This window comes from Drosophila albomicans, chromosome X, assembly GCF_009650485.2.
Source record: "Drosophila albomicans strain 15112-1751.03 chromosome X, ASM965048v2, whole genome shotgun sequence".
NCBI lineage: Eukaryota > Metazoa > Arthropoda > Insecta > Diptera > Drosophilidae > Drosophila > Drosophila albomicans.
Window position 1 is genome coordinate 19,276,074 of NC_047627.2, and position 25,367 is coordinate 19,301,440.

At 34.8% G+C, this 25,367-nt stretch overlaps 5 protein-coding genes across 9 annotated transcripts; 3 read left to right on the forward strand and 2 right to left on the reverse strand.

Moving 5' to 3' along the window:
- Positions 1-56: 56 nt before the first annotated feature.
- Positions 57-605, reverse strand: LOC117567814 (uncharacterized). The gene has a single exon (XM_034248093.2). It carries the CDS (start codon positions 477-479, stop codon positions 135-137), a length of 345 nt encoding a protein of 114 aa, XP_034103984.1. The 5' UTR covers positions 480-605; the 3' UTR covers positions 57-134.
- Positions 606-856: 251 nt separating this feature from the next.
- On the forward strand, positions 857-2,465 carry LOC117567646 (vacuolar protein sorting-associated protein 37C). Of its 3 annotated transcripts, none has more exons than XM_034247879.2 (4): positions 857-1,168; positions 1,221-1,536; positions 1,594-1,745; positions 1,812-2,465. In XM_034247879.2, the coding sequence occupies exons 2-4, from the start codon at positions 1,278-1,280 to the stop codon at positions 2,004-2,006; spliced, it is 606 nt and encodes a 201-aa protein (XP_034103770.1). In that variant the 5' UTR covers positions 857-1,168; positions 1,221-1,277; the 3' UTR covers positions 2,007-2,465. The 3 variants fall into 3 exon arrangements, with proteins under 3 accessions (XP_034103770.1, XP_034103854.1, XP_034103684.1); XM_034247963.2 differs by having other exon boundaries at positions 1,229-1,536; XM_034247793.2 differs by having other exon boundaries at positions 859-1,168; positions 1,241-1,536.
- Positions 2,466-2,649: 184 nt separating this feature from the next.
- Positions 2,650-6,401, forward strand: LOC117567509 (histone-lysine N-methyltransferase 2C). Of its 2 annotated transcripts, XM_052001892.1 has the most exons (5): positions 2,650-2,894; positions 2,959-3,063; positions 3,463-3,854; positions 3,917-4,689; positions 4,867-6,400. In XM_052001892.1, exons 1-5 carry the CDS (start codon positions 2,790-2,792, stop codon positions 6,084-6,086), a joined length of 2,595 nt encoding a protein of 864 aa, XP_051857852.1. In that variant the 5' UTR covers positions 2,650-2,789; the 3' UTR covers positions 6,087-6,400. The 2 variants fall into 2 exon arrangements, with proteins under 2 accessions (XP_051857852.1, XP_034103479.1); XM_034247588.2 differs by having other exon boundaries at positions 3,917-6,401.
- Positions 6,402-6,959: 558 nt separating this feature from the next.
- LOC117576981 (ras-related protein Rab-35) lies at positions 6,960-11,085 on the forward strand. Its single transcript, XM_034262165.2, has 4 exons — positions 6,960-7,287; positions 7,376-8,064; positions 9,125-9,424; positions 9,493-11,085. The coding sequence occupies exons 2-4, from the start codon at positions 8,013-8,015 to the stop codon at positions 9,744-9,746; spliced, it is 606 nt and encodes a 201-aa protein (XP_034118056.1). The 5' UTR covers positions 6,960-7,287; positions 7,376-8,012; the 3' UTR covers positions 9,747-11,085.
- A 1,635-nt stretch (positions 11,086-12,720) lies between these two features.
- LOC117576444 (stabilin-2) lies at positions 12,721-23,699 on the reverse strand. 2 transcript variants are annotated; one of them, XM_034261211.2, is made up of 6 exons: positions 23,560-23,699; positions 20,982-21,159; positions 19,103-19,335; positions 18,954-19,035; positions 13,246-13,859; positions 12,721-13,185 (listed from the first exon to the last, which is right to left on the reverse strand). In XM_034261211.2, the coding sequence occupies exons 1-6, from the start codon at positions 23,560-23,562 to the stop codon at positions 12,976-12,978; spliced, it is 1,320 nt and encodes a 439-aa protein (XP_034117102.1). In that variant the 5' UTR covers positions 23,563-23,699; the 3' UTR covers positions 12,721-12,975. The 2 variants fall into 2 exon arrangements, with proteins under 2 accessions (XP_034117102.1, XP_034117111.1); XM_034261220.2 differs by having other exon boundaries at positions 12,722-13,185; positions 21,057-21,159.
- Between the last annotated feature and the right edge of the window lie 1,668 nt (positions 23,700-25,367).

The window sequence follows — 25,367 nt, forward strand, 5'->3', positions numbered from 1 at the left end:
CAGTGTGACCGTATCGCGTTTACGTTTTAAGGCCAAATAATAAACCAAATCCAGTATTCTCGTTTCGCTTTTGCACGTTTATTTAACAATTACCAAAAAAAAGCAGTTAAGAACTAAATTATAAATTACAGTGCTTATTCTTTGACGCGCTTGGCTTCAGTAGCATCGAATGGCACCTCCTCTACTTTGGAGAAACCGCTGATACGTATAATTTTGCCAGTGCCCTCCACATTGAGATGCTTGGCAAATTGTTGAGCCGGCGAGAGAGCCGCTTCTTCAGCCGTTTTGTAGCCATAATACTTGGCCCAATCATTGCGACCCGTGTAGACCATATAGCAGACGAGTCCAAATGCCTGCCAAGCCAGTATCGCATATCCAATGCTGAGACGCCGCTTCCACAATTCTGCGCGATTCTCCGCTATGGGATTTGTGTGACGTCGAACAAACCGTCTCAGCCATTTCATCTCAAACAAGGCCATTTTCCGTAATTTGTATTATGTAAACAATTTTATTTACAAATCGCGTTGTGCGGTGAACTTCAAAACAGACAGAAATGTGAAAACCGCAATCAGCTGTTCACCACAAGAGATGAACAACACTGCGCTGCTTAGTGATGTGCAACTGTCAAAAGCCGTGATAAAACTATCACGATTCTTATTGTGATTTATTTTGTTTGCAAAATATTCACAAAAGTTCTTTGAAATAAATTTAAATCATATCAATTAACTTCTGAAAAAATAAATCCATAAGTTATTGACCAAAAGACGCATTTATTTGATTTTCTAAGGCCTTACAAACAATCGTGTGATTCAACATGAACAAAAATCACAGTCGCATCTCATCTCTATTGCGCATAACACTCACATAACAACAGAAGCAAAAATATAGAAGCTTCTCAATTAATTGCAATTATATTTGGCAACAAATCAATTTATTGTTGATGTGATAACTAAATAGCAATTAAATAATAAACAATCGCATCACAGTGGCAAGTGTCTTATGTTTTGAGCCAAAGTGGCAACGCTATATTGGCAAACAAACGGTGCTTCATAGAATGCAATGCAGTTTTTTTTTTTTTATTTGTTATAACATAACACTATACCAAAAACTCCTAAAACTTTGATTTCAAATTTTGCAAGTTAGACAACTTAATGCAAAATTGCAATAGGTGAGTTAAATGATGCTGTAATTAACATAGCACATATGTTAGATTTTTCTAGTAATAAAGTCTCGCATGTAGAACCTCTGCAGAATTTTGAAGTTATTTCGGCTGCAAGATGCCTACTGCGCAGCAGACGCCACAGCAGACGCAACAACAACAACAACAACAATTGACCAATGAGGACAACAATGGCGTCAATGAACTCAAGTTAGAGGATGACAATATGCCAAATTTATCAACACTGTCACTGGATGAGCTAAAGCAGCTCGACCGCGATCCCGAGTTCTTTGATGATTTCATTGAGGAAATGTCAGTGGTGCAGCATTTGAACGAGGAACTCGACTCCATGATGAATCAAGTAGAGAACATCTCACGTAAGTTGTCATCGTCATTTGGCATTGCACACGGTTTAATTGTTGTGAATCGCGCAGGTGAAAACGAAAGCAAGGGCTCACATCTTGTGGAGCTCAAGCGGCGGCTCAGTGATGACTATACGGCGTTAAAAACGCTAGGTGAAAAGTGTGACCAGCTGAACAAGAAATACTTGAAGAAATCCGAGGAATATGCCCCACAGCACATCAGAGTAAATATTGTTCACTAAACCCACACAACATATAATATATACTTACTATTTGTGTTGTTTATGCAGGAACTATTGCAAATTGCTGCATCCAATGCGGATGCGGATTGCGATCGGCATGTGGAGCATTTTTTGAATGGCAAAATCGATGTGCAGACATTTCTAAACACTTATCAAAGCTCGAAGAAGATTAGCGCAGAGCGCAAGGCCCGCGAAGAACGTCTTGGCACACAATTAAGTGCACTAGAGCGTGCGGGCATCTAAAATAATAAACGCGAGAGTTTCGAGGATTTTTGTCTATATAGAATTCTCTGTGCTCGCGTTCTTTGCTCATTTGCCCGTTGTTTTTGTGTTTTACCCCCTTAATACAAACAATATATATATATGAGAGAGAAATGTTGTTCTTCGCAAAACCGCAATATGTAGTGATTAAGGTTTTTAGCAATTTAATATGTAGAACAAACAACGCGATAGTTATTTATAATAATAGTGTATATGTAAAGAGATAATAATGCTATACTACTATGTATGTACATCTTAAGTCGTTAGGGCAATCAAATTATGGTTTTTTTTTTTTAATTGTATGGAATTTGTGTAATAACCAACCACAACCAAGATTGTATTGTATTTAATTGTCGTCGATAGGCGACGGTCCAAATAACTTATTATCCAACCGAATGTATGCGTATGTACCAAGGAAATATAATGTGTATGACTTAAATATATGTATTTACAAAAGATTTCAAATAGTTGCGTCTTTCATATTAATTCAACAAGTACATTTAACGCACAAATTAAATAGACCGCTAATACTGAGTTGTCAATCGACTATCGATACCCTAATTATCGATACTGGATATCTATTTTATTGCTACATGACGGTGGAGCTGCCACTTATAATATTTTTTAAAAACGTGGCAACGCCAGTTTTAATCAACAGATCCCGCCATTTATGCGGCGCATCATCAGTTTGCAGAAATAAACGCATTCGACATTGTGGACATTCATTTAAAATATTGGACAAATCGGATAAAACGTGTAAGCAATATGACGAAATGCCTGTTGTGTCACAGTGCCAACAACGATGAGCTCTTGCTGGGTAAAATGCACTCTCGCCGACATGGCTGCGTTGCTGTTCATGAGAATTGTTTGGTGGGTAAAGGACAACAACAACAGGTCCAATAATTTGCTAACATTTTGTTTGTTACACTTGCAGTATTTGAGCTCGAATTTGGTGCAGCGCGGCAGTGAAACTAGCAACGATATTTGCTGTTTCACTTTAGCAGACATCAAAATCGAATCACAACGTACACAAAAATTGGTAAGTTGTTTTGCTTTAGTGTTTGTGTTTATTGCAGCCAATTCCCTTGTGTTTACATACGTTTGTATGTATGTACATATGTAGTAGAAGCGTATTACAATTCACTCAACAGGCAGCAACAGCATCAATTATTATTATGCCTGCCTACGTCCACTTGCGTCTGACTATTTACTCTTTTATATCTTTAAGAGTAGATTTGTTCAAAATGTTTATGTGGTTGCAACGCTTGGCATTTGGACACGCCCACCTGCGTCCTTACAAATCCATATAAATTAACTTAACTCTTGTGTTTTGAAATTTGCTAAACTTATAATTCAAGTTTTCTTTCACAGCTCAAAAACCGAAATATCCAAATGCTCAGTTTCGAATTGTTATAACGAGTTCTCTTCCTTCTTGCAGAAATGTTTCTACTGCCACAAAAACGGTGCCAACATTGGATGCTGCGCCAAGAAATGCCATCGATCATTTCACACCGAATGCGGCATCAAGAATGGAGCGCAGAATCAATATTGCAACACGTACAATTCCTTCTGCAGCTCGCACATCAAGAAGATCGCACAGCGACCCAAGGATCAAGAAGAATGTGCCATTTGCCTGGACACGTTGCTCAAAAAGGAAAAATTCAAGTACACGGAACACATATTAGGCACGTGTTGCAACCGTGGCTGGTATCACAAGCGCTGCTTGCAACAATATGCTAACTCGGCGGGATATTTCTTCAAGTGTCCGCTGTGCAACGATAAGGAACAGTTTCATTTGGTTAGCATGTGGGGCATCTTTGTGCCAAATCGGTAAGAGATTATTGCTAGCAAATAATTGGAACTGAAATTATAAATTTACTTTGTATTTTTAGTGATGCTTCTTGGGAACAAACAGGTGCCTATGACGATCAACAGGTGTTGGCGACTTCGTGCACAGCCGAGAATTGTCAATTGCGACGCGAGAATCCAGATGAATCGGTATCGGAAATTCTATTGTATTGCAATCTCTGTGGTGGCAATCCAATGCACACACAGTGCACACCATTGGACACTGAAGATTATTACTGCAACGATTGCAATGGCGTGGCAAATGATACAATCGATCTGAAACTGGACGATACTTTAATTCCAACGGAAACTGCCACAAACTTGAATGGTTCACGCATGAAATTCGAGACAATGGAGCTTTCAATGAAAAAAGAGGAGAATGCTCCAAGCATTACGTCTTTGCGTCCACGCAATTGTTCACCATCCGTAGAACATCAAGATTCTCGTTTTCGTGATCGCAATATTTGCATGACAACGACTGACATGAAGGGAGAGGAGAAGAATAACGAGAATATTTTCTTGGCACTGTCGCAACCGATGACGCCAGTTTCATTGCGTTCCAAACGTGGCCCCATCACAGTTGACGAGCTAGAAAAGGAGAATTCCTCAGCGATTTTGCGAGATCAACGCTTAGGGCATGCCATGCAAGCAGCGCTTGAACCGAAATTTAAGAACGAAGATCAATTGAGCGATTCAGATATAGGAGATGATTTGGAAATCGTTGTTGCAACGCTCAAGAAGCAAGAGGAAGAATCACGCAAAGCCAATCAATTGAAATATGAGCAGATGCCTGTTTCCGATCAACGATCATGTCACGGTGATCAAGCATCGCTTGAATCAAAGTCTGAGATCAAAGATGAGTTGAATGATTCGGAGATGGGAGATGATTTGGAAATCGTTGTTGCAATGCTCAAGAAGCAAGAGGAAGAATCACGCAAAGCCAATCAATTGAAATATGGGCAGATGCCTGTTTCCGACCAACGATCATCTCAAGGTGATCAAGCATCGCTTGAATCAAAGTCAGAGATCAAAGATGAGTTGAATGATTCGGAGATGGGCGATGATTTAGAAATCGTTGTTGCAATGCTCAACCAGAAGAAAGCAGAAGCAGACGCGGCAAGGGAGGCTCTTAAAGGGGACATGCAATGGGAGGAGGATAAAGAGAATAATCCGCTAACTTCAAATACAACTGCAACTCAAAGGCCTTCAATCTCAGTGGAAAAGTCTACGCAATCGAGTGAAACAGCTATTGAGATGCGTGAAACGCGTTCGCGATCGAGACGTCGATTGTCACAGGATATAAATGTAAAGCATGTTGAATCTCAGCCGGAGAATATAACTGTGCGTTCGAGACTGAGTTGCCGATTGCCGCAGAATCCCAATGATGAACTTATTCAAGCCCAGCCAGCGATGGCTACAGTGCCTCCAACGCGCTCGAGACTGAGTTGTCGATTGTTCCCGGATGTGAATGTTGATCATATTGAATCTCAGGCAGAAAAGAATACTGTGCGTCCATCGCGCTTGCGTTCAAGACTGAGTTGCCGATTGCCGCAGAATCCCAATGATGAACTTATTCAAGCCCAGGCAGCGAAGGCTACAGTGCCTCCAACGCGCTCGAAACTGAGTTGTGATGTGAATGTTAATCATATTGAATCTCAGGCTGAAAAGGATAATGTGCGTCAAACACGTTCGCGTTCGAGATTGAGTTGCCGATTGTCGCAGAATCCCAATGATGAGCATATTCAAACCCAGCCAGAGAATGCTACAGTGCCTCCAACGCGCTCGGATGTGAATGTTGATCATATTGAATCTCAGGCTAAAAAGGATAATGTGCGTCAAACGCGTTCACGCCAACGTCGCGCCTCAATTGCCGTGCAACCGCAACAGTGCGAAACAATGCGTCAAACGCGTTCACGTTCACGTCTCAGGGGCTCCCCCAAAGATGCAAATAATGTGCCTCAGCCAACTGCGAATCGTGCAGCTCGATTGCGTCAAAGACGCAGCACATTCGCTGTGGAAAGATCAGCGAAGGAGAAGTCGCGATCGCCGTCTTTGAAGCGTCAAACGCGCTCACGCTCTGCCTTAAAGCGCAAATCACCGACGGACTTGGGTGTAGGTCGGCATCCGATGCGTCGTCGTAGCCAACATGCGCTGCAGCCCGAGGCGATGTTGAAGAGCTACGATGTTGAAGAGCAATGGAGAAGCAGATTGTAGCGAAACGGTTCCAAATCGAATGATCTCATGTGGTTTCAGCTACCGCAGTCTAATATAAAATGCATCCATTTATCTTTTAAGCCAAAAGCGTGAAATTTGCAGCTATATTTTTTTTATAAAACGTATTCACCAAGTTAAGAAATGAAAAAAAAACCTGGTATAAGGCAGTTTTTGAAGGACTCTAATCTCTTCAATTTAATGTATTTTCATTTAACATATCCACCAACCTGGAAAATATTGGTGCATTTATTTTTTTTTTAAGTTCTAAGTTTGTAAGTTGTGAATTACGTGAATTGCTAAAAATTTTTGTTTGCTAATTGTTGGTTATTTTTACCTAATGTAATAAATGGATTTACTTTGTTTTGATACACTTACGTTCTCTTGTCTGTCATAAATTATTTGCACATCAACTAGACAAGGACTGAAGATGTGATTCCCAGAATATCTCGCTCGGATTTGTGCATTGCTATCGTTATCGATATACCAACATTTAATACTTTTCTATGCTGCAATTTTACACCAAAGTAAGAGCTCATCGGAGATGTTTTTTTTAGAACTAAGAAGAAACAACTACATAAGAAATATATTTATTATTTTGCTAACGATAAAAGTTATTTGAATTTTATCAGTGACGAAAATCGTAGAAATTTATGAAAATAAAAATTATAAAATATATATAATAAAATTAAACTAAAACAAAATAAATATAACAAAAAAAAAAACACATATCAGAGCGGAACGTCAATGTGACCACACACCAAGAGCCAGCAGCTGAATATACTAGACTCATGTCATTCAATATATATACTAGGCTATGGAAAAGTTGGGTATATTTGCGACCAAAGTAGTTATATTTGATCGTTGAGACTTGGTCACACTGCATTCCATATATTCGTGTGTTAGTAATAGTTTACTCATAATATGAATATTATTTAGGATTATGATTTTAATTAAGTTAGTGCAAACAGTCAGCAGAGTAGGTGCGAAATAATTGAAAACATAATTGCAACACCATAAAGTGAATATTTGTGAGTGAAAACGAGCGACGACGCCTAACGCCTAAAATACAACAAAAAAATCGAGGCATAATCCGCTGGCTTTGTGTGCACGAAAGGGAGAGGGAGAGTGACTAGGGAACCAAGCTGCCAGCAGCAACACCAGCAGAGACGGAGAAGGAGAGAGGGCGACTTGCTAATTTATTGTGCGTTTGTTTGTGCGTTCGTTGAGTTGTGACATTATTAATATAAGCATTATAATTGTAATATTTTCAAAAATACGCACACCAGCAGCGCAGCAACTCAAATAACCATTGTAAGCAAAAGTTCCACTGTGCTTCCAACACAGCAACAGCAACAACAACTGATAAAATACATGGAAAGACAGACGTGAGCGTCAAGTGCTTTAACGCCGGGGCGAGAATTAAATAACAAGTAACAAAAGAAGCAACAAAAACAACAACTATAAACTCTACGTACAACAACAGCAATAACAATAGAGAGAGAGCTTATCACACATACACACACCCGCAGCTTCAGCAGAACAACAGTTTATCATATTGTTTAAGCAACCGGCGGCAGCAAGCAGCAAGCAGCAGCAGCAATAATCAGCATCAGGCACAGGCAGGCAGCGCTGTGGGAGTGAGAGAGAGAGCGAGATAGGCACACGCCAGTGTATGTGTGTGGGTGTGTCTGTGTGTGCATGTGCGTGTATGTGGGAGCAAGGCACAAACACGACGGCAAACAACACCACCGGCAGCAGCGGCAGTAACAACAACAACAACAACAACTACAACCGCAACTACAACAACAGCAACAAGCAGTAACGAAATTTTTTTTTGCATTGTTCCGCAACTTGGACGCCGATTAACAATAAATTAAAACACCAACAACTACAAGCAGTAGAAGCAGCAGCAGCAGCAGCTCCAAAATGGCACGCCACTTTGATCATATGTTCAAGTTGCTTATAATTGGCGACAGCGGTAAGTGTAAAATGCAAATACACACACACACACACACACATATACAAACCCAAACACAAACTCACACTCAATCACTAACATGCTCACATATCCGCTGACAAGCTTGCATGCTTAGACATACGTGCGTATGCGTAATATGCGCTTGCATTTTTGCATGTTTTTCACCTGACCAACAACAACAACAGCAGCAAGAACAACGCGAGAGCGTTATAAATAGCAACAAATCATAAAGCAACAAAAAAAAGTGCAACGTTTGTGCTCAATTCAACATTTGGGATCTTTTCGTTGTTATTTTTTCTTTGTGCGCTGTCTTCGCTGTTCGCTGTGTTGTTGTCTCGACCAATCAGCTGTTATGTCTTCCCTTTTGAGAGAGACTTAGTGTAAATGAGAGAAGTTTGACCCAAGCTTGGACAACTGGTTTGTGTCTTCGTTAAGCATGGGTTGAAATATATGCTTAGCTTGACTTTGGTTCCTTGATCAACGAAAAACGCTTCGAATCACGTATTTATTTATTTTTAATTCTAAATTTATAATTTATTTACAATAGAAAGTGCTTCATTTAAATACAATAAAATTTTTATTACTTTAATTTGAAATTAACTAAAGTAAATATTATATTGTTGACTAAAAAACGTGCTTTGCTTTGTGTCTTCACTTAATGAACTCACATCCATTTTGGTTTGATTTGTGTCTTCATTAAGCACGGGACCAAGCTCAACTGAAAGAATAAGAATACGAATTTATCCTCTGTCTGGTTCCTTAATGTGCAATGTTTATGTTCCGGCAGATTTCGTAGTATCGATCAATTGATTTTCTCATAAACTGCTTTAAAACGGAACTCGTAGAGCTCTAGTTTGTTGCTAACTGCGGCTGTAATTGGAGAAAAGCAATTTACCAAATCATTTATTTTTGGATAAACAATCGCCGAACATTCCACACAAATTGCATGGGACTTTCTTTTATCTCTTTTGCTCACTTGAACGCTCTCTTCTTTAAACCCATTTAACAAATACATTATTCATGGTTTTTCTTTCTTTTTTCTTTTTTTTGTTTTGTCTAGGTGTGGGCAAATCCTCGCTTCTTATACGCTTCTCAGATGATACATTCTCGGGCAGTTATATAACGACAATTGGCGTGGACTTTAAGATACGCACGGTGGTCATCGATGGACTGCGTGTCAAGCTGCAGATTTGGGATACCGCTGGCCAGGAACGTTTTCGCACCATCACCAGCACCTACTATCGAGGCACGCATGGAGTGATCATTGTTTACGATGTGACGAATGGCGATTCCTTTGCGAATGTGCGACGCTGGCTCGAGGAGATCCAAAACAATTGCGATGTCGTCAACAAAGTATTAGGTGAGTACTCTCTGTCATCTATCTCAAATGAGATATAAATAAATGTATGTGCAATCTTCGTTTTTTAGTGGGCAATAAGAACGATGATCCGGATCGAAAGGTTGTCATTACGGAGGATGCGGAACGATTTGCGCGACAAATGGATATTCAGCTGTTCGAGACATCCGCCAAAGATAACCTCAACGTGGAGGATATGTTTCTGTCGATAACGCGGCAGGTGCTCAGTCATAAGCTGCGCACCGCCTCCGATGAGCAGCAAAAGGATCGCATTGTCGTGAGCAACAAGAAGGGCAATCGGAAATCCAATAAATGTTGCAGTTGAAAGCGGCGTCGTTGCAGTCGAATCTTGATGAGAATATGTTGTGGTGGCGCGTAGTACAGGTTCATAATGGCACACACACACACACACAAACACACAAACAGATAGACCAACATGTAGTTTACACACACACACACACAAGACAAGTTTTTTTTTTGTTTTAATTTTTGTAATGCCTCAGAGCCGTAAAAGAGAAAAGAAAAAATTATGAAAATGTAAAGCGCAATTAATTGTATTTAGCAATTTATATACATATTATATACATATATATAAATTCGATATGTATATATATATTTGTGTATATATATACATATATGTATCTCGATATACGTATATCTATATATATTATATATAAATATACATAAAGATGAGAAAAAAAACAAAAAAAAAAAAAAAAAAAAACAAAACAAAACAAAACAAATTGCATATTTATACAAGAATATATTTATATTTGAAACAGAAACAAAAAACAAAAACAAAACAAAATCGTATTTACAATATTATATTATAATACTAAATAATGATAACGATAATTGAAACAATAATTGCGATTATACGCAGCAGCTGAGAAAACGAGACAGAACGAGAACAAAACCAACAAAATGATCTATGATTATTATACGTTTCATCGTTGTATTATTTGTATTTATCAATTTGTGCGTCAAAAAATGGCATTTTGTACAACACTTTCGCCAAGGAAACTATTTTTAACACCTCCCCCCTCCTGTAACTGTTCCCAAAACTGAAACTGATATTTGCCACACTCACACACACACATAGTTCAGTTATCAGATCAATTTTTGATATGTGTAGTATTCGATCATCAATCAAACTTCACTTCCAATTTTGATATTTGACCACCTCCTTGCACTTACCACTTAGTTAATGTTCAATTTATCAATTATATATTGTATAATTAATATAATTATTATTATATATATTTTTTTGTTTTTTTTTTTTTTTTTTTTGGGTCTGTAAATTTGTTTTCCATATGCCAATTAGATATGAAAGTGAGATCAATAATAATTGTATATGATTGTATTTACTATATAGATTGATAATAGACTCTTTTTAAATCAGAAATCGTATACATATTTATTGTGTTTCAACACCAAATATAATTATTTAATGGCAGAGACTTTTAGAAAGTGCGGTAAATCCATAGTTAATTGCTATCCACACTATACATGCATATATAATTTGATATATACTCGCATATACATCTCTATATATATGCTATATACATATATGTATATACGTGTATATATATTCATATTCACAGCAGAATGAGAACGAGTATGAACGTTATAAAATAAAGCCACTAATTCAATTTTTAAAAAAACTCGCTTGCACAACTTTTTGCTAGTGTGTAAGTATGGTTGAACTACAGAACAAAAAAGGATATTTAATAATACAATTTATATTTGCAGATGATGTAGATTGTGCAATGGAATTTGAGTGGAATTTTAATACAGTTGCAACAAATTTGAGTGAATTCCGTTTGACGAGCTTTAGTTAGGAATAACAAAGTTATTCGCTCCTCTTTTTTCAAGCATTTAATTACTGCCATTATTCCTTTTTACAGGGTATTAGAAGTTTGCCATGTCTGTCCGTATAAACTGATTTTTATATTTAATAATAAGCTAACGAAAAACTTTTAGATGACAAAAAACGGTTGCTGAAGTTCAGTTTTAATTGCTTTGATTGACAATTTGGTATATTTTGACACTCAATAGTATATTCTGTACTCAATGGTATACTTTTAATGGAAAAGTATATCGATCCAGTTCGGTTTTACTTGCTTGAGTTGACAATCTGGTATATTTTGCACTCAATGGTATATTTTTAATGGAAATGTATATCAATATAGTAAAAATATAACCTTCGGTATATTTTAGTATATTTCCGTTAAATGAATTCGGTATATTTTAATAATAATACCACAATATTTTGATTTTATTGAGAGTCGAGCTTTCTTACATGTTTCCTTTTATAGGTAGAGTTATTTTTTTTATCAATTGCTAAAATCCAATATTTATAGTATATGTATAGTTAAATATTTAATCGCCACAATTTTGTATTTTATAGCTATGTAAAGTGTAGACAATTCTTTAAATTTGCTGGCTGCCTAATTTAACATATTCAAGGTGACATTTTTAAAGACAATTTAATGGTGGTTTTTAATACTTTTTAAAATAATTATTTGATTTTATGTTGCTACCTAATTTAAAATCTTCAACTTGACATTTTTAAAAGACCATTTTATGGTGGTTTTTAATATCTCATTTTTTAACTAATTTATTGGCAATTCTTTTATTTTTTCTGCATAAATTAACAACTCTAAATTTTCAACTTTAAGCAAAACTAATTTATTTTGAATTTATTTTATATTACTGCAAATTTAACATATTCGAATTGGCATCTTTTATAGAAAATTTGTTGGCGGTCTTTAATATTTACTTTCTTAAATAATTTATAATCAATTATTCTATTTTTCTGCACTTTTAATAACTTTAATTTATTACCAATTTTTTAATTTTTTTGCTACTTAATTTAGCATATTTAAATTGGCATCTTTTATAGACAACTTTTTGGTGGTCTTATATTTTTACTTTCCTAAATAATTTATAATCAATTATTCTATTTTTTCTGCATTTTTAATAACTTTAATTTACCATATTTAAAGAAAATAATTAATTACCAATTTTTTTTAAAATTTTCTACCTTATTTAGAATCTTTAAATTGGCATCTTTTATAGACAATTTTTTGGTGGTCTTTATTATTTACTTTCCTAAATAATTTATAATCAATTATTCTATGTTTTCTGAATTTTTAATAACTTTAATTTATTACCAATTTTTTAAATTTTTTTTGCTACTTCATTTAGCATCTTTAAATTGGCATCTTTTATAGCAAATATTGTTTAGCGATTTTTAGTACACATTCCATAATCAAAGAGAAACGCAATTTGTTTTTAATTATGTTTTTTTTTTTTAATTCGTTTTTATTCGTTTTACAAATTGTATTTGTTTTGTTTTTTTATTTAGCGGTGTCACAGGCGAATTAGGTGCAATTGGATTAATAGAAAAGCACTGAGAACTGTGAGTGAAAGTGAGTGAGAGTTTTGTTGTTGTTGCTGTTGTTGCAGTTGTTGTTGTTGCGGGCAGGCAGTGCGGCGTTTTGGTAGCCAGAATGAACATCATCTAGCACTGTGAAACACTTAAACTTATGTTAGTGGTACTTGGCCACGGGGAAGGTGCGTGTTTGGCGGCACGAGACGAGCGCATCGCCCGATTGTCCGGCGGGGCAACGACAGACGGCGAGATGAGCCTTCGCCTCGCAGCTGGCGCCTGTGGCGCATTTGCCAATGCAGGGATCGACGCACTGATAGTTGATGCAAGCCCGGTGATCGGGGCACTCGTTGTTGCTCAAGCACTCGCCCTGCAACAGAGAAGAGAAGAAGTTAAAGGCAATTTTGAAAGTGTGAAGTGCAAAACTTACGCGCTGACAGTGCGAAAGAGGATTGCCCGTGTGTCCGGGTAGACAATTGCAGACGGGACGTTCGCGTCCGGTGTTGTCGTGACCGGGGACACAGATGGCATTGGTGCCGCATGGATTGGGCTCGCAGAGATCCTCCTTGGTGAAGGGGCGACAGCGCACAAACGGATCGCCAGTCATGTCGCGTGGACAGCTGCACACAGGCGTCAAGCCACGCAGATTGCAATCGGCTCCGACACCGCAGGCGCCCTCGCAAGTGTTCTTGCAGATGCCATAGAAGCAGGCGGGTCGACTGGCCGGACAATCGACATCGCCGTAGCATTCGGGACGGCATTCGGTGTACGGACTGCCAATGTAACCCTTGGGGCACTCACAGATGGCTCGATGGTTGGCCACCGTCTTGCAATTGGCACCGATGCCGCACTGGCCGCAGGAGGGGACGCACTTGTAGTTGCTGCACATGTCGCGACCGCCGCAGTCGCCATCGTGTTCGCATTCGTGGCGGCAACCGCTCAGCGGGTTGCCCAGATAGCCGTGGAGACAGGAGCACGTTGGCACCGAGTTAATGATCTCGCATTTGGTGTTAATGCCGCACGGACTCGGATGGCATTGTTCCTCTGCAATGTACGAGTAATCGATGCGATAAATATATTGTTATTATTTTTATCGAGTAATCCCCGACCATGACAATGAAATGAAATTAAAGTGTTTACTATCGAGAATAAATGTGGACCACAAAGCGACAAAAGAACTGAGTATAAATACAAAATGATTAAACATTGTGGAACTTGCTTCAAAACTCTGTAGCTATAGTTTTAAATAAAGTTTTAACCGCCTATAATTTTAATTATAGTCGCTACTATTGTATAAAAATAAAATTGGAAATGAAATGCTCAAGTAAATCAATAAATAATAAACTTACTTCAATTGTACACAAATAAATTAGTTTATCAGAGTGAATTTCATACAACATTCTAAATTCTTATTCAATACATATTTTGAGTGCAAAATTAAACATTATATTGTATTGTATAGAAGTTCAAAAATATAAATTTTGAATTGAATGTTTTTTGAATCACTTGCATAAAATCTATTAATTTTTTTTAAATTACTCTGTCAGTAGAAAATCTGAATTAACAAATATATATTTGAGTTAAATGTATTAATTTCATTTATGTAAATTACTTAAAAACAAGTCTTTCTTAAAATCAAATACATTTTGAATTGAAAGTCAATTTTGTAATTTAAACATTCGTATTGAAAAAAATTGATCATTTTGTGCATTTTTTCTTTGTATAAAGAAAATTTGAAGTAAAATTTGCTAATTTCAAGTATTTCTTTTTTTAAATTTTTAATTTGTCGATGCAAAATGTTGATTAATATTGAAAATTACCTAAAAACAAGTAAAGTTTTATGTCAAAGAAATATTGCAGATAAATGAATTGATTTCTTGAATAAAGAAATACATTCTAAATTTGAAAATTTGTATTGAATAAGAATTGATTTCTATGAAAATGAAACAAATTTGTAATATTAACTAAGCAGAAACAAGACAGTTTTGATTTAAAAGTATTTTAATTTCAAAATTTTCTGATTTCAAAATAGAAAATTTTAGTAACGTGCTTAAAAAGAAGTTTGGAAATTTGTTTTGCAAAAATCATTATTTCAGAAAAGCTTGGCAATTTTATAATTGAATTTTCAAAAGCAAAAATGAAAATGCTGTTGATATTTCTCAATTCAAATAGAGATTTTTAGTCTCTACATTAAACACTTTGAAAACAAAATGTAAAAGCTGTTGACCACATTTGAATTAAGTTGAATGTACTTAGGCGAAGTAAAGACTTCACTATACTTTAAGAGAATTCCCTTTAGGGGAGTTTAGGAAACTTTTGAAGAAGACAAGCACACAGGGTATTAAGTTTTGTGGCATTCAGCATTCGGTTATCAATTTCATTGAGTGCATTTAAATAAATTTCCAATTTAAATGCAAATTTTTTTGGTTTTCTTTTTTTTTTTTTTTGGTTCAGTATTGATTCATATGCATTGCAATTAGCATTTGGCTTAAGCCCATAAATTGAAGGCATAGAAATTTATATACGGCGATTGCAGCTGTCCCAACTCCTACACAGAAAGAGACAGCTACAGACAGAGAGAGAGAGAGAGAGAGAGAAGGACATTGGAGACGCCCATTTGCACTTGAATTCATGTCGCATATTTGTATATACTCGTGTATACACTGATGACTATATATGTACATATGTATATATTCTGGGGATATACACAATAAGTACGTATCCATAATGTAAATTTCAAACAATAGGCAAAACAATGGAAATGGAAATGAAATCAGAGATGGCAATGCTCAAGTGGTCGACTGAAGCGATATTTTGTGGAGGAGGAGTCGATTGACCAAATCTATAAATAAATATGAGCATTTAGCTGTTGTTTTGTCCGTTGTTGAGTTACTTTTAAGCATTGCAATGATTGCCAAAGTGTGCCACAACTTTTGTCATGGTTACAAATGCCACAATTTCGAAATCATCATCACCATCATCATCATCATCATCATCATCGTCATCAATGAAAGGAATCCGAAACAAGGATTGCCGCAAAGAAAGCCACGATAATTGTACAGCAAAAAAAATGAAAGTAAATTATAAGTAAAAATTATGCGCATAAATGAGCTTTGACTACTATTGTATTTGAACTGAAACTGGAGCTGAAACTGTGGACGGAGACGAAGACGGAGATGGAGATGGAGACGGGGTCCATTGCTTTATTCGATTTATTCAGGGCTATTTCAAGTGCCATCGCCCAGCCACGCCCCCAATTATTTGCGCTTTGTTACTGCCGCATAAGTTGTCCACTATGCGGGAAATGGAGCGGGGAGCGTGGGGGGGGGGAGCGGGAACTGCCTTCGACTGGCCAACTGCTCTTTTGACCCAACAGCAAACCTGCACATGAATAACATGACCCTGCATAAATCACACTCTTCGACTGTGCCAAGCAACTAATGCGCCATTCTACATACAACGACTTCTAGATGCTCTACAACAAGCGGAAGTATATATAATATATAGCATTATAGTCCTTATATTCCTGTAATATCTATATTTTGCAATACTTCTTTATGTTAACTTCTAGCAATTAAATATTTAAAATAATGTTAAGAGGTAAATATTTAATATATATTTAACCTAATGCAAGTGAGTATTTATATAATTCTTACCGATTATCTTTTTTTTTTTATATTCTGCAGTACTTTGTTATTATTATTTTATTGGAAATACATTTACTTTTATGTTCTACAAAGTAATATAAATATTTAATGTTTTCCCCTTTTTATGATTAATCTACTGTCTTATTTCCTTGCCTAACATTGAAGTTCTCTTAAAAAATCTATATTCCGCAGTACTTTTTTTTTTAGAAGTTAGATACTTAAAATAAATTATTGAAAATATATTGTTATTTCATATATATGCATATAAGTAGTTCAGCTAGTGAATATGTGAGAGCTTCAAACGATCACCTAAAGCAAAACAAGTTAAAAGTTAAGTTGAAGAAAATGTACGTAACGACGAAATAAAGCAGACGTTAGATCATTAGATCAACTAATATAGTGGCTTGAATTTAAATTAATTAGGACAATACTCGCAGCATGAAGAAAATTAATAACAGAAAGGAATGTCACTTTTAAAACAGACGAATTAGATTAGTTAACTAGAAGCAATTGCTACTTTTCTAGCAGAAGAAGTTGCTACTTATTAGTTCTAAAAGTATAACAGAAGACGTTGCTACAATTCAAGGTTACGCTGGTGGGAAAAGGAAAGCAGAAGATGTTGCTACTTGTCTAACAGAAGAAGTTGCCAATTCTCTAGCAGAAGAAGTTGCTACTTGATAGTTTAAAAGTATAACGGAAGAGGTTGATACTTGCTGGTGCATTTGTATAACGGAAGAATTTGCTAATTGACATTGCAAAAGTATAAGGGATGAAGATGTTACTTGGCAGTGTAACAGTATAACGGAAGAAGTTGCTACTTGCTAGTATAAAAGTATAACGGAAGAAGTTGATACTTGCTTGTGTAAAACAATAACGGAAGAAGTTGGTACTATTCTAACAGAAGGCGTTGCTATTTTGCAGTACTAAAGAATAACGGAAGAAGTTGCTACTTGCTAGTGTAAAAGTATAAGGGAAGAAGTTGCTACTTGCTGGTGCATTTGTATAACGGAAGAATTTGCTAATTGACATTGCAAAAGTATAAGGGATGAAGATGCTACTTGGCAGTGCAATAGTATAGCGGAAGAGGTTGCTACTTGCTAGTCTAAAAGTATAAGGGATGAAGATGCTACTTGCTAGAGTAAAACAATAACGGAAGAGGTTGCTACTTGCTAGTGTAAAAGTATAAGGGAAGAAGTTGCTACTTGCTAGTGTAAAAGTATAAGGGAAGAAGTTGCTACTTGCTAGTGTAAAAGTATAAGGGAAGAAGTTGCTACTTGCTAGTACATTAGAATAACGGAAGAATTTGCTAATTGACATTGCAAAAGTATAAGGGATGAAGATGCTACTTGGCAGTGCAATAGTATAGCGGAAGAGGTTGCTACTTGCTAGTGTAAAAGTATAAGGGAAGAAGTTGCTACTTGCTAGTGCATTAGTATAACGGAAGAATTTGCTAATTGACATTGCAAAAGTATAAGGGATGAATTTGCTACTTCTCAAGCTTGCGTTAGTGGGAAAAGGATAGCAGAAGGCCTTCGATTTCTTTGTAGCAGAAGCAATTGCTAGTTTCTCGTTGCTAGTGCTAAATATAAAGAAGAAGACATTACTAGCAGGTAAAGAGTGAAAGAGAGAGCATGAATTATGAGAAACTGATTAATTTGCTATGTAGCCAAGTGCATTTTGTTGTTCTATTTTGTGTAAAATGAAATATTTTAGAGAAATTCAATGAAAATTATTTCAAATAGATATTGTAATTTTGAAATTATACTATTATAGCAATTTAATGAATTACTATATAAATTTTAATATTTATATAAAAATAAGCCAATCCATTATGTAATCAATAATATAAACAAATGTAACTACATTCTTAATCTATATGACCATCATGCAGATAACATTGTTAGCTAAAGATACCGAGGGGAAGATAAACTTTGCTAATAAATCTAATCTAATAATATAGAAATGGCAAAGCTGATAGCAAACTTATACAGACTGATATCATTTATAGTATGCAAGAGTATCGACATTTCTGGTTTGCGTCGTTCGCTTTCGCCTTCGCCTACTTGGCCCCGTCCTTGATCTTGACAATTACGAAACAAAATGCCAGCTAATTAGCATAAAATTACAAAGAGCAAGTGCGTTTTGTATTGGGCGTTCATCACACAGCTGTTGTTGTTATATATTATTGTTTTTGTATTGAGAGAGTAAAATATTATGCACGTCAACCTACATAAAAAATGAACTGCAAAAAAAAAATGAATCAATGCGAGCACAGCCCAGCCCGAAAATGACTTTTTTTGGTCAAAACCAGTCAATTGGCTATAAAGCGACAACAACAATAATAACAAGTTTTTTGCGACTTAAATGTAAAGTGATTTGTGTACGCATTTCGTCGAAGCGAAGCGCGCTTTAGTTAATCACACATAATGAAATATTATCGTAATTTCATTGGCTCTAATCCTTAATTTTATTAAAACATTTTCGGGCTTACCTGGATCGTTCAGATGGCACGAGGTATAGGGATCTCCGTTGTAGCCAGCCGGGCAACTGCAGACAGCAACATGATTTCTGGCCTAAAAACAACATCATGATGACATATTTCATTGGATGAAGCGAGCGCGAAGGTTGTCAACAACTTACGTCACAATTGGAGCCGATGCCGCAGGCGCCGACACATGGATTAACGCAACGATTATCCTTGCACTGCAGGTCGCCGCGGCAGTCGATGTTGTCGAGGCATTCGCCGCGATTGCAGTGCGTAAGCGGATTACCGCTAAAGCCGGGCGGGCAGGAGCAGACCGGACGGCCGCCGGAGGCTTCCTGGCAGACGGCATTCACGCCGCACGGATTGCCGCTGCAGCCATAGGTCTGGCCTTCAAATGGGATGTCCAAAAAATACCAGATGGTGGCGGGTGGGAGGTGGCAGGATTGAAAACAGCGAGAGAGAGAGAAAGAAAGAAAGGTGTGCGACAGTTGCATAAAGGTGTTTCGTGCGATTGCAAAATACGACTACGACTAATTTCAACTACGTGGTTATATACAAAATACATACATACATCGGTGAGTGTGTGAGTGTGCTGATTCTGCGTATGCGTGTGTGTGTGTCTGTGAGTGTGATTAAGGATGATTTAAACTCGTATTAACCAAGTGCTTTCGTTAGCTCAACTTATCGTTGCATTTCCGCAAAAGTCTAAAACAGAACTTTTTCTCCTTTTTTTTCTGAAATATCCGCTACTCATTTTGAATACAAACAAAGTGGTGCGGTATTATTCCAAAAATATACCAATTTTATGTATCACAAAAATACTAAAAATATATAATATATACTATAATATTTTTGGTATATTAATATAGTAATGCATTCAAAAAATATACCATAGAGTGTAAAATATACCATATTGCCAGCTAAAGCAACTAAGACACGTAATATTCTTTAAATAATGTATCACAAAAATACTAAAAATATATCATATACTATATTTGGTATATTAATATAGTAATGCATTAAAAAAATATACCATAGAGTGTAAAATATACCATATTGCCAGCTAAAGCAACTAAGACACGTAATATTCTTTAAATAATGTATCACAAAAATACTAAAAATATATCATATACTAAATTTGGTATATTAATATAGTAATGCATTCAAAAAATATACCATAGAGTGTAAAATATACCATATTGCCAGCTAAAGCAACTAAGACACGTAATATTCTTTAAATAATGTATCACAAAAATACTAAAAATATATCATATACTATATTTGGTATATTAATATAGTAATGCATTCAAAAAATATACCATAGAGTGTAAAATATACCACATTGCCAGCTAAAGCAACTAAGACACGTAAAATTTTGTTAAATAATCGCTCTAACATTTTTAAAAATTATAAGGACTATAGTTATTATTGTATTTACTTAAAATCATTCTACGCTTCTAATTTTTTATCAATTCCATGACAAATTAAAAAAAAATGAAAAATCATAAATAAATAAATAAATCCTATTAATTCATTCTACAAAATATTGGCTGAATCATTGATTAACAAATTAATCATCTTTAAGCAAAAAAAATTAAATTAAGAATCAACAAAAAAATTAATAATAATTAATATTATTTGTTTAGCGAAAAACGAATTATTATATTGATGGAAAAGCATAATTTAATCTACTAAATATCTTGCTGTCTTACAGTTACTATAAGTGAATAGTATTTTTGTTTAAGAACAATTAAAACATTAAGTGAAGACTCTGATAAAAAGTAAAATTCTATTTGCTAGCGTCTCAATTTATTAATAAAGCAAAAAAATAAATAAACAAATATTCATTCATTGTAATATTTTATCAAACCATTTGCAACAAAATCTGTCACTTGATAATTTCACGGAAATGCTTCAAATTTTTTTTTGCTCTGGTATTAAAGGATAAAAGTGCCTTTGGCAGTTAGTCAAGAGTTAAATCATAGACAACATTGTGTGAGTATGGAGAACTGTATTCTTGTATATTGTAAATACCACGTGTGTAGACTGGATTTGTATAGATCACGCGCTGCAGGGATCGGCCATCGTTGCCATAGGTATAATACGTACGATATGAACAGTTGACACAACGCTTCTCTAGTTTTTTGCCCATCGAACTGCCGATTGCCAAGAGCATCACTGCCAGGCCTAAGAGCCGTTGATGCTGTAAAAACTGTTGAGGAAAATTGAAGAAATAAACATGAATACAAAGTTATGTATATTAAAAGTTATCAAGAAATTTATAAAAAATATTTTAAAAGTTACTCTTTGTAACCTTAAATTTATTTGGAATGTACAAAATAAAAAAATCAAATTTAAAAGACGAAATCATTGTAATGATAATCAATATTTCAAGAGCTAATGTGTTAGTTTATTGTACTAAAATTTTGATTTTATTTAAAAACAAATTACAAAAGGAATACAAATTAAAAGAGCATATACAGCTGAGCTCCTTAAAATAGCAGTGCGACTGTTGCAAAACTAAATTATGTTTTTGTTTTTGGTATATTTCTTTTGGTTAGTTGATCGTTGTAGATTATTTTTGTAAAATAAAACCTACACATAAGAAATAAGCAAAAACTTCCTTAGATATGGTTTGTTTTTCTGTATCTTAAAGTTTTGTCGGTCAAATAAGTATTGTGTCTTTTTTTGAAAAATGAATTTAGTGTAGAATAAAATTCCCTTTACTTTAATTTTTTGCTATATACGTTAATTGACTTGTTTCTTATGAATTTTTATACAAATATGCAGTTTACATTTTGCTCCGAATTCGCAACAAATTCTTATTAACGAATTTCTACGCTTAACAAATTCTCAAAATGTGACTTTTCACTAAAAGTCGAACTAATCTTAATAAGCTAACATTCGAGCCCCTCCAATTGCATTATCACGAATCTTATAATTGAAAGCAATAAAATGATATCACATCAAATGAAATTGATAAGCTATCGAATGAAATGAATACCTTGCATTTTATAGCTAATCAACCAGAAACTTGTTTACATAAAGTTCACTTTGCTTCACACTCTTCAAAAAATACGGTGTGTCATAGCATTACTTGGAACGCAACGCAAAGCAACGCAAACAAACAAACAAAAACAACAAAATTCTAAATTCATAAATAAACAAATTAGTTTATCGTCATCGCATCGTCAGCGACAACAAATATCGTTAACATCGTCAGCGTATTAAGTATTACGACTGTGTCCGGTGAGCGTTAAATATTCGATTTAGTTGCGCTACTTAATTAAGATTGCTTTACCAAATTTGGTCCGTCATCTGGGCTCGATGGCTTTATTACATTATCTCGTTGGAGATTTGCGATCGTTTTGTGTTTGCGGATGACACATGGCAAAGAAACTTGTTGTTGTTGTTGATGTTGTTTGTCAAGTTCGATTTCAGTTCGAACACATTAAATGACTACGAAATTCCGCAAAATTATGCAAATTGGCAGCAGCTTGCCTGAATTACTTTCGGCCCCAAAAAAGGCAGCCTCAAAATCACACTTGACTAGAGCAAAGTAAGACAGCAGCCGCTGCTTTGGCCATACAAGGTCAATGCAATAGGAATAGAATGATCTCAAATTATGATCGAATATTAATCGCTTCACATAAGTTCAGCTTAAAGCGTGCGATTAATCATCCGCATAATTCTAGCTAATTATTTTTACGGAATTCCCCAGATAGCGTTTTGAGTTGTGAGCTATCTTTAACTCTCTGAGTTTGTGGGACAATTGTGTTATTTATTAAGCCAACTAAGAATATGATTGAAAGATCTAACTTTGCTAGTTTATCGTCTACTTAACATTCCCTTTAATTTTTTGTTATATGCATTAATTGACTTGCTTCCTGAGAAATTTACATATTGCTCAGAATTCGCAGAAAATTCTTGCAATTATTTTAATTCATAGTATTTCGCACGATCTTTTATACTATTTACTTTTAACATTGAATTCAATTGTGTATTACGAAATAATGTTATTTAAAATTCAAGCAAATTTTCTAATTCTTAGTATTTTATCTTCATATTTTTATTTATATTTAACAAAATGAATTTATATAAAATTCTATTAAAGCAAATCAAATTATTTTAATTATAAATACACATTTTTGCAGTTTCATTTTGTTATTTTGTTTCATTTTATATCACAAGAAATTATTCAATTTGTAGGATCAAAAAAACATCCGAGTCTATGTAAATTTATTACAGAATTTATCAGATTTTTCTTTTAACAGTTTGTCATTTTTTGTGTTGTTAGTTTGTCTGATTCATTGGCTAAGCCAAGTGCCGGAAGCAAACACTTCAAACAGAACTCAAATTGAAGGAATTTCCAGTGACGCCGACGCTTCACAATTTTGTTTTCTTATTTTTTTTTTATTAATGTTTATTCTGTTCATTTAGTTTTAATATTCGGCTCACGTAGCGTATTTAAATCATGTTTTATTTTGTTTGGCATTTTTATACGAGTATCTCGATTTTGTTTTGTAAAATATCGAGTTAAACAGTTTGATTTGTTTGATTTCTTTCAAGAGTTTTGTTTACATTGAACAGTTGCTCACTTGAATGCACTCACCATTTTCTTCTTCTTTTAAGAAACAACGAAAACAACAGAAAAAAAATATAGAAAAAAAGGAGTAGAATTTGTGATGGATATAGTCGAGTAGTTTACTAGATTAAAATTATATGCCACTTGAAGCGTTCGATTTGAACTAAAGCGGCTTCTAGACGGTCTTGGGCTATTTATAAGCCTGTCCACGTCCGTATCTCAGTATCTGTCTCAAAAAAACAAAAAAAAAAGGTCGCTGAGAACAGCTGAGAAGTGAGACAATACTCGTAGAAACCCAACGTTGGCGTCATCATCGCCAGAGTCAGAGCCAGAGACAGAGACAGAGCCAGAGAGTTTTCGAGTCTCGGTTTTCGTCAAAGTTGACTTGACAAACTTGGCAGTGTTTGTCAGGTCGGAACTGCTTTTTGTTGTTCGATGTGTTTTATTTGATTTCAGTTAAAAGTCATTTACTGTTTCTTTGCTTTGCGTTGCTTAGCTTTGCCTTACACTCAGTCATTCATTCACTCATTTATTCAGTTCATTCATAGAGCTAGCTTAGCCATCAGGTTATTTATATTCGTGTACTTGACAACTTGCTTTTCGGTATATGAGAGTTCTCTTATGCGTAGGCGTCATATTTTAATGTGTTATTGTTTGTGCGCTATTCAATAAAATCTAATACATGCAGTATTCGTTTCGTACATATCCATTACTTTTTCGATATATATTTAATATTCTTAATTAATGGAGAAAAAGAGTTGTAAAATCTTAAAACATATTTTTTATGCAACAAATTGTTATTATTTCGTACTATGTTTTGTATTTATATATTTAAAAAACATAAAACTTTATTGTAATCAATAAATGAATTCAATTTATAGACAATTAAAGATCAGAAAATGTTGTATTTATTTGTATGATATTTTCGTTATTTATAGTAACCTTAAAAGTAAATACATTTTTACTGCATCGAAGTGTTGGCAAAAATGGTTTATTATATTTATTCTATATTAGCAAAACTAAAAGTCAAATTTGTTGACAGAAATTATGAAATAAAAGTACATTGCAATTTCTTTAGTGAATTATTTAATTAAATGTCTAAACAATCATAATTTCAAAATTGTATTTATTTATTTATATTTTCGTTTACTTATTGGGTGAATACAATTTTTTAATTTCTCAATTTCATTACAACTTTTATTTAATTACTTATAATTTAATTTATTTATTAGCAAAATAAAAAATATTTATTTTTATAGCTAAAGCTCAGTCTTTATTTATATATTTACGATTTTAAATTTTGCACCTAATTGCTAAATTTCTTCCAGTTTTCAAAATTCATTTATTTAATTATTTATTTATAATTTCATTTCAAACCAAAAAAGGAATCATTTCTTAAGCTAAAATACAACTTTAACATATTTTTATATAATTAATTTTATTTTGCAAAATAAAACGCATAAATTTCTGCAGCTCATTAAACCCGATTAGCGAATTTGCATATTCCTCAAGGGTAGAACAATAAAGGTTAATATAATATAATTAATAATCGCAAGATGCTTTTATACAAATTGATCTCTCTCTCTCTCTCTCTCTCTCTCTCTCTCTTTATGATTATTTCATTTGGTGTTTATCGATGGTACAAATTTGTATAGTACATACTAAATGAGATATCGCTCTTCGATATGCGCTCTCTGCGATCATCGATGATGATGATCAACGATCGCTGATCTCAATGCAGATGTCCGGCCCATAAATATGGTCATGTTTATCTCATTAATAATAGCATATACTCATGCCATGTACTTTTCTAAACGAATCGAGGCAGTTAACCA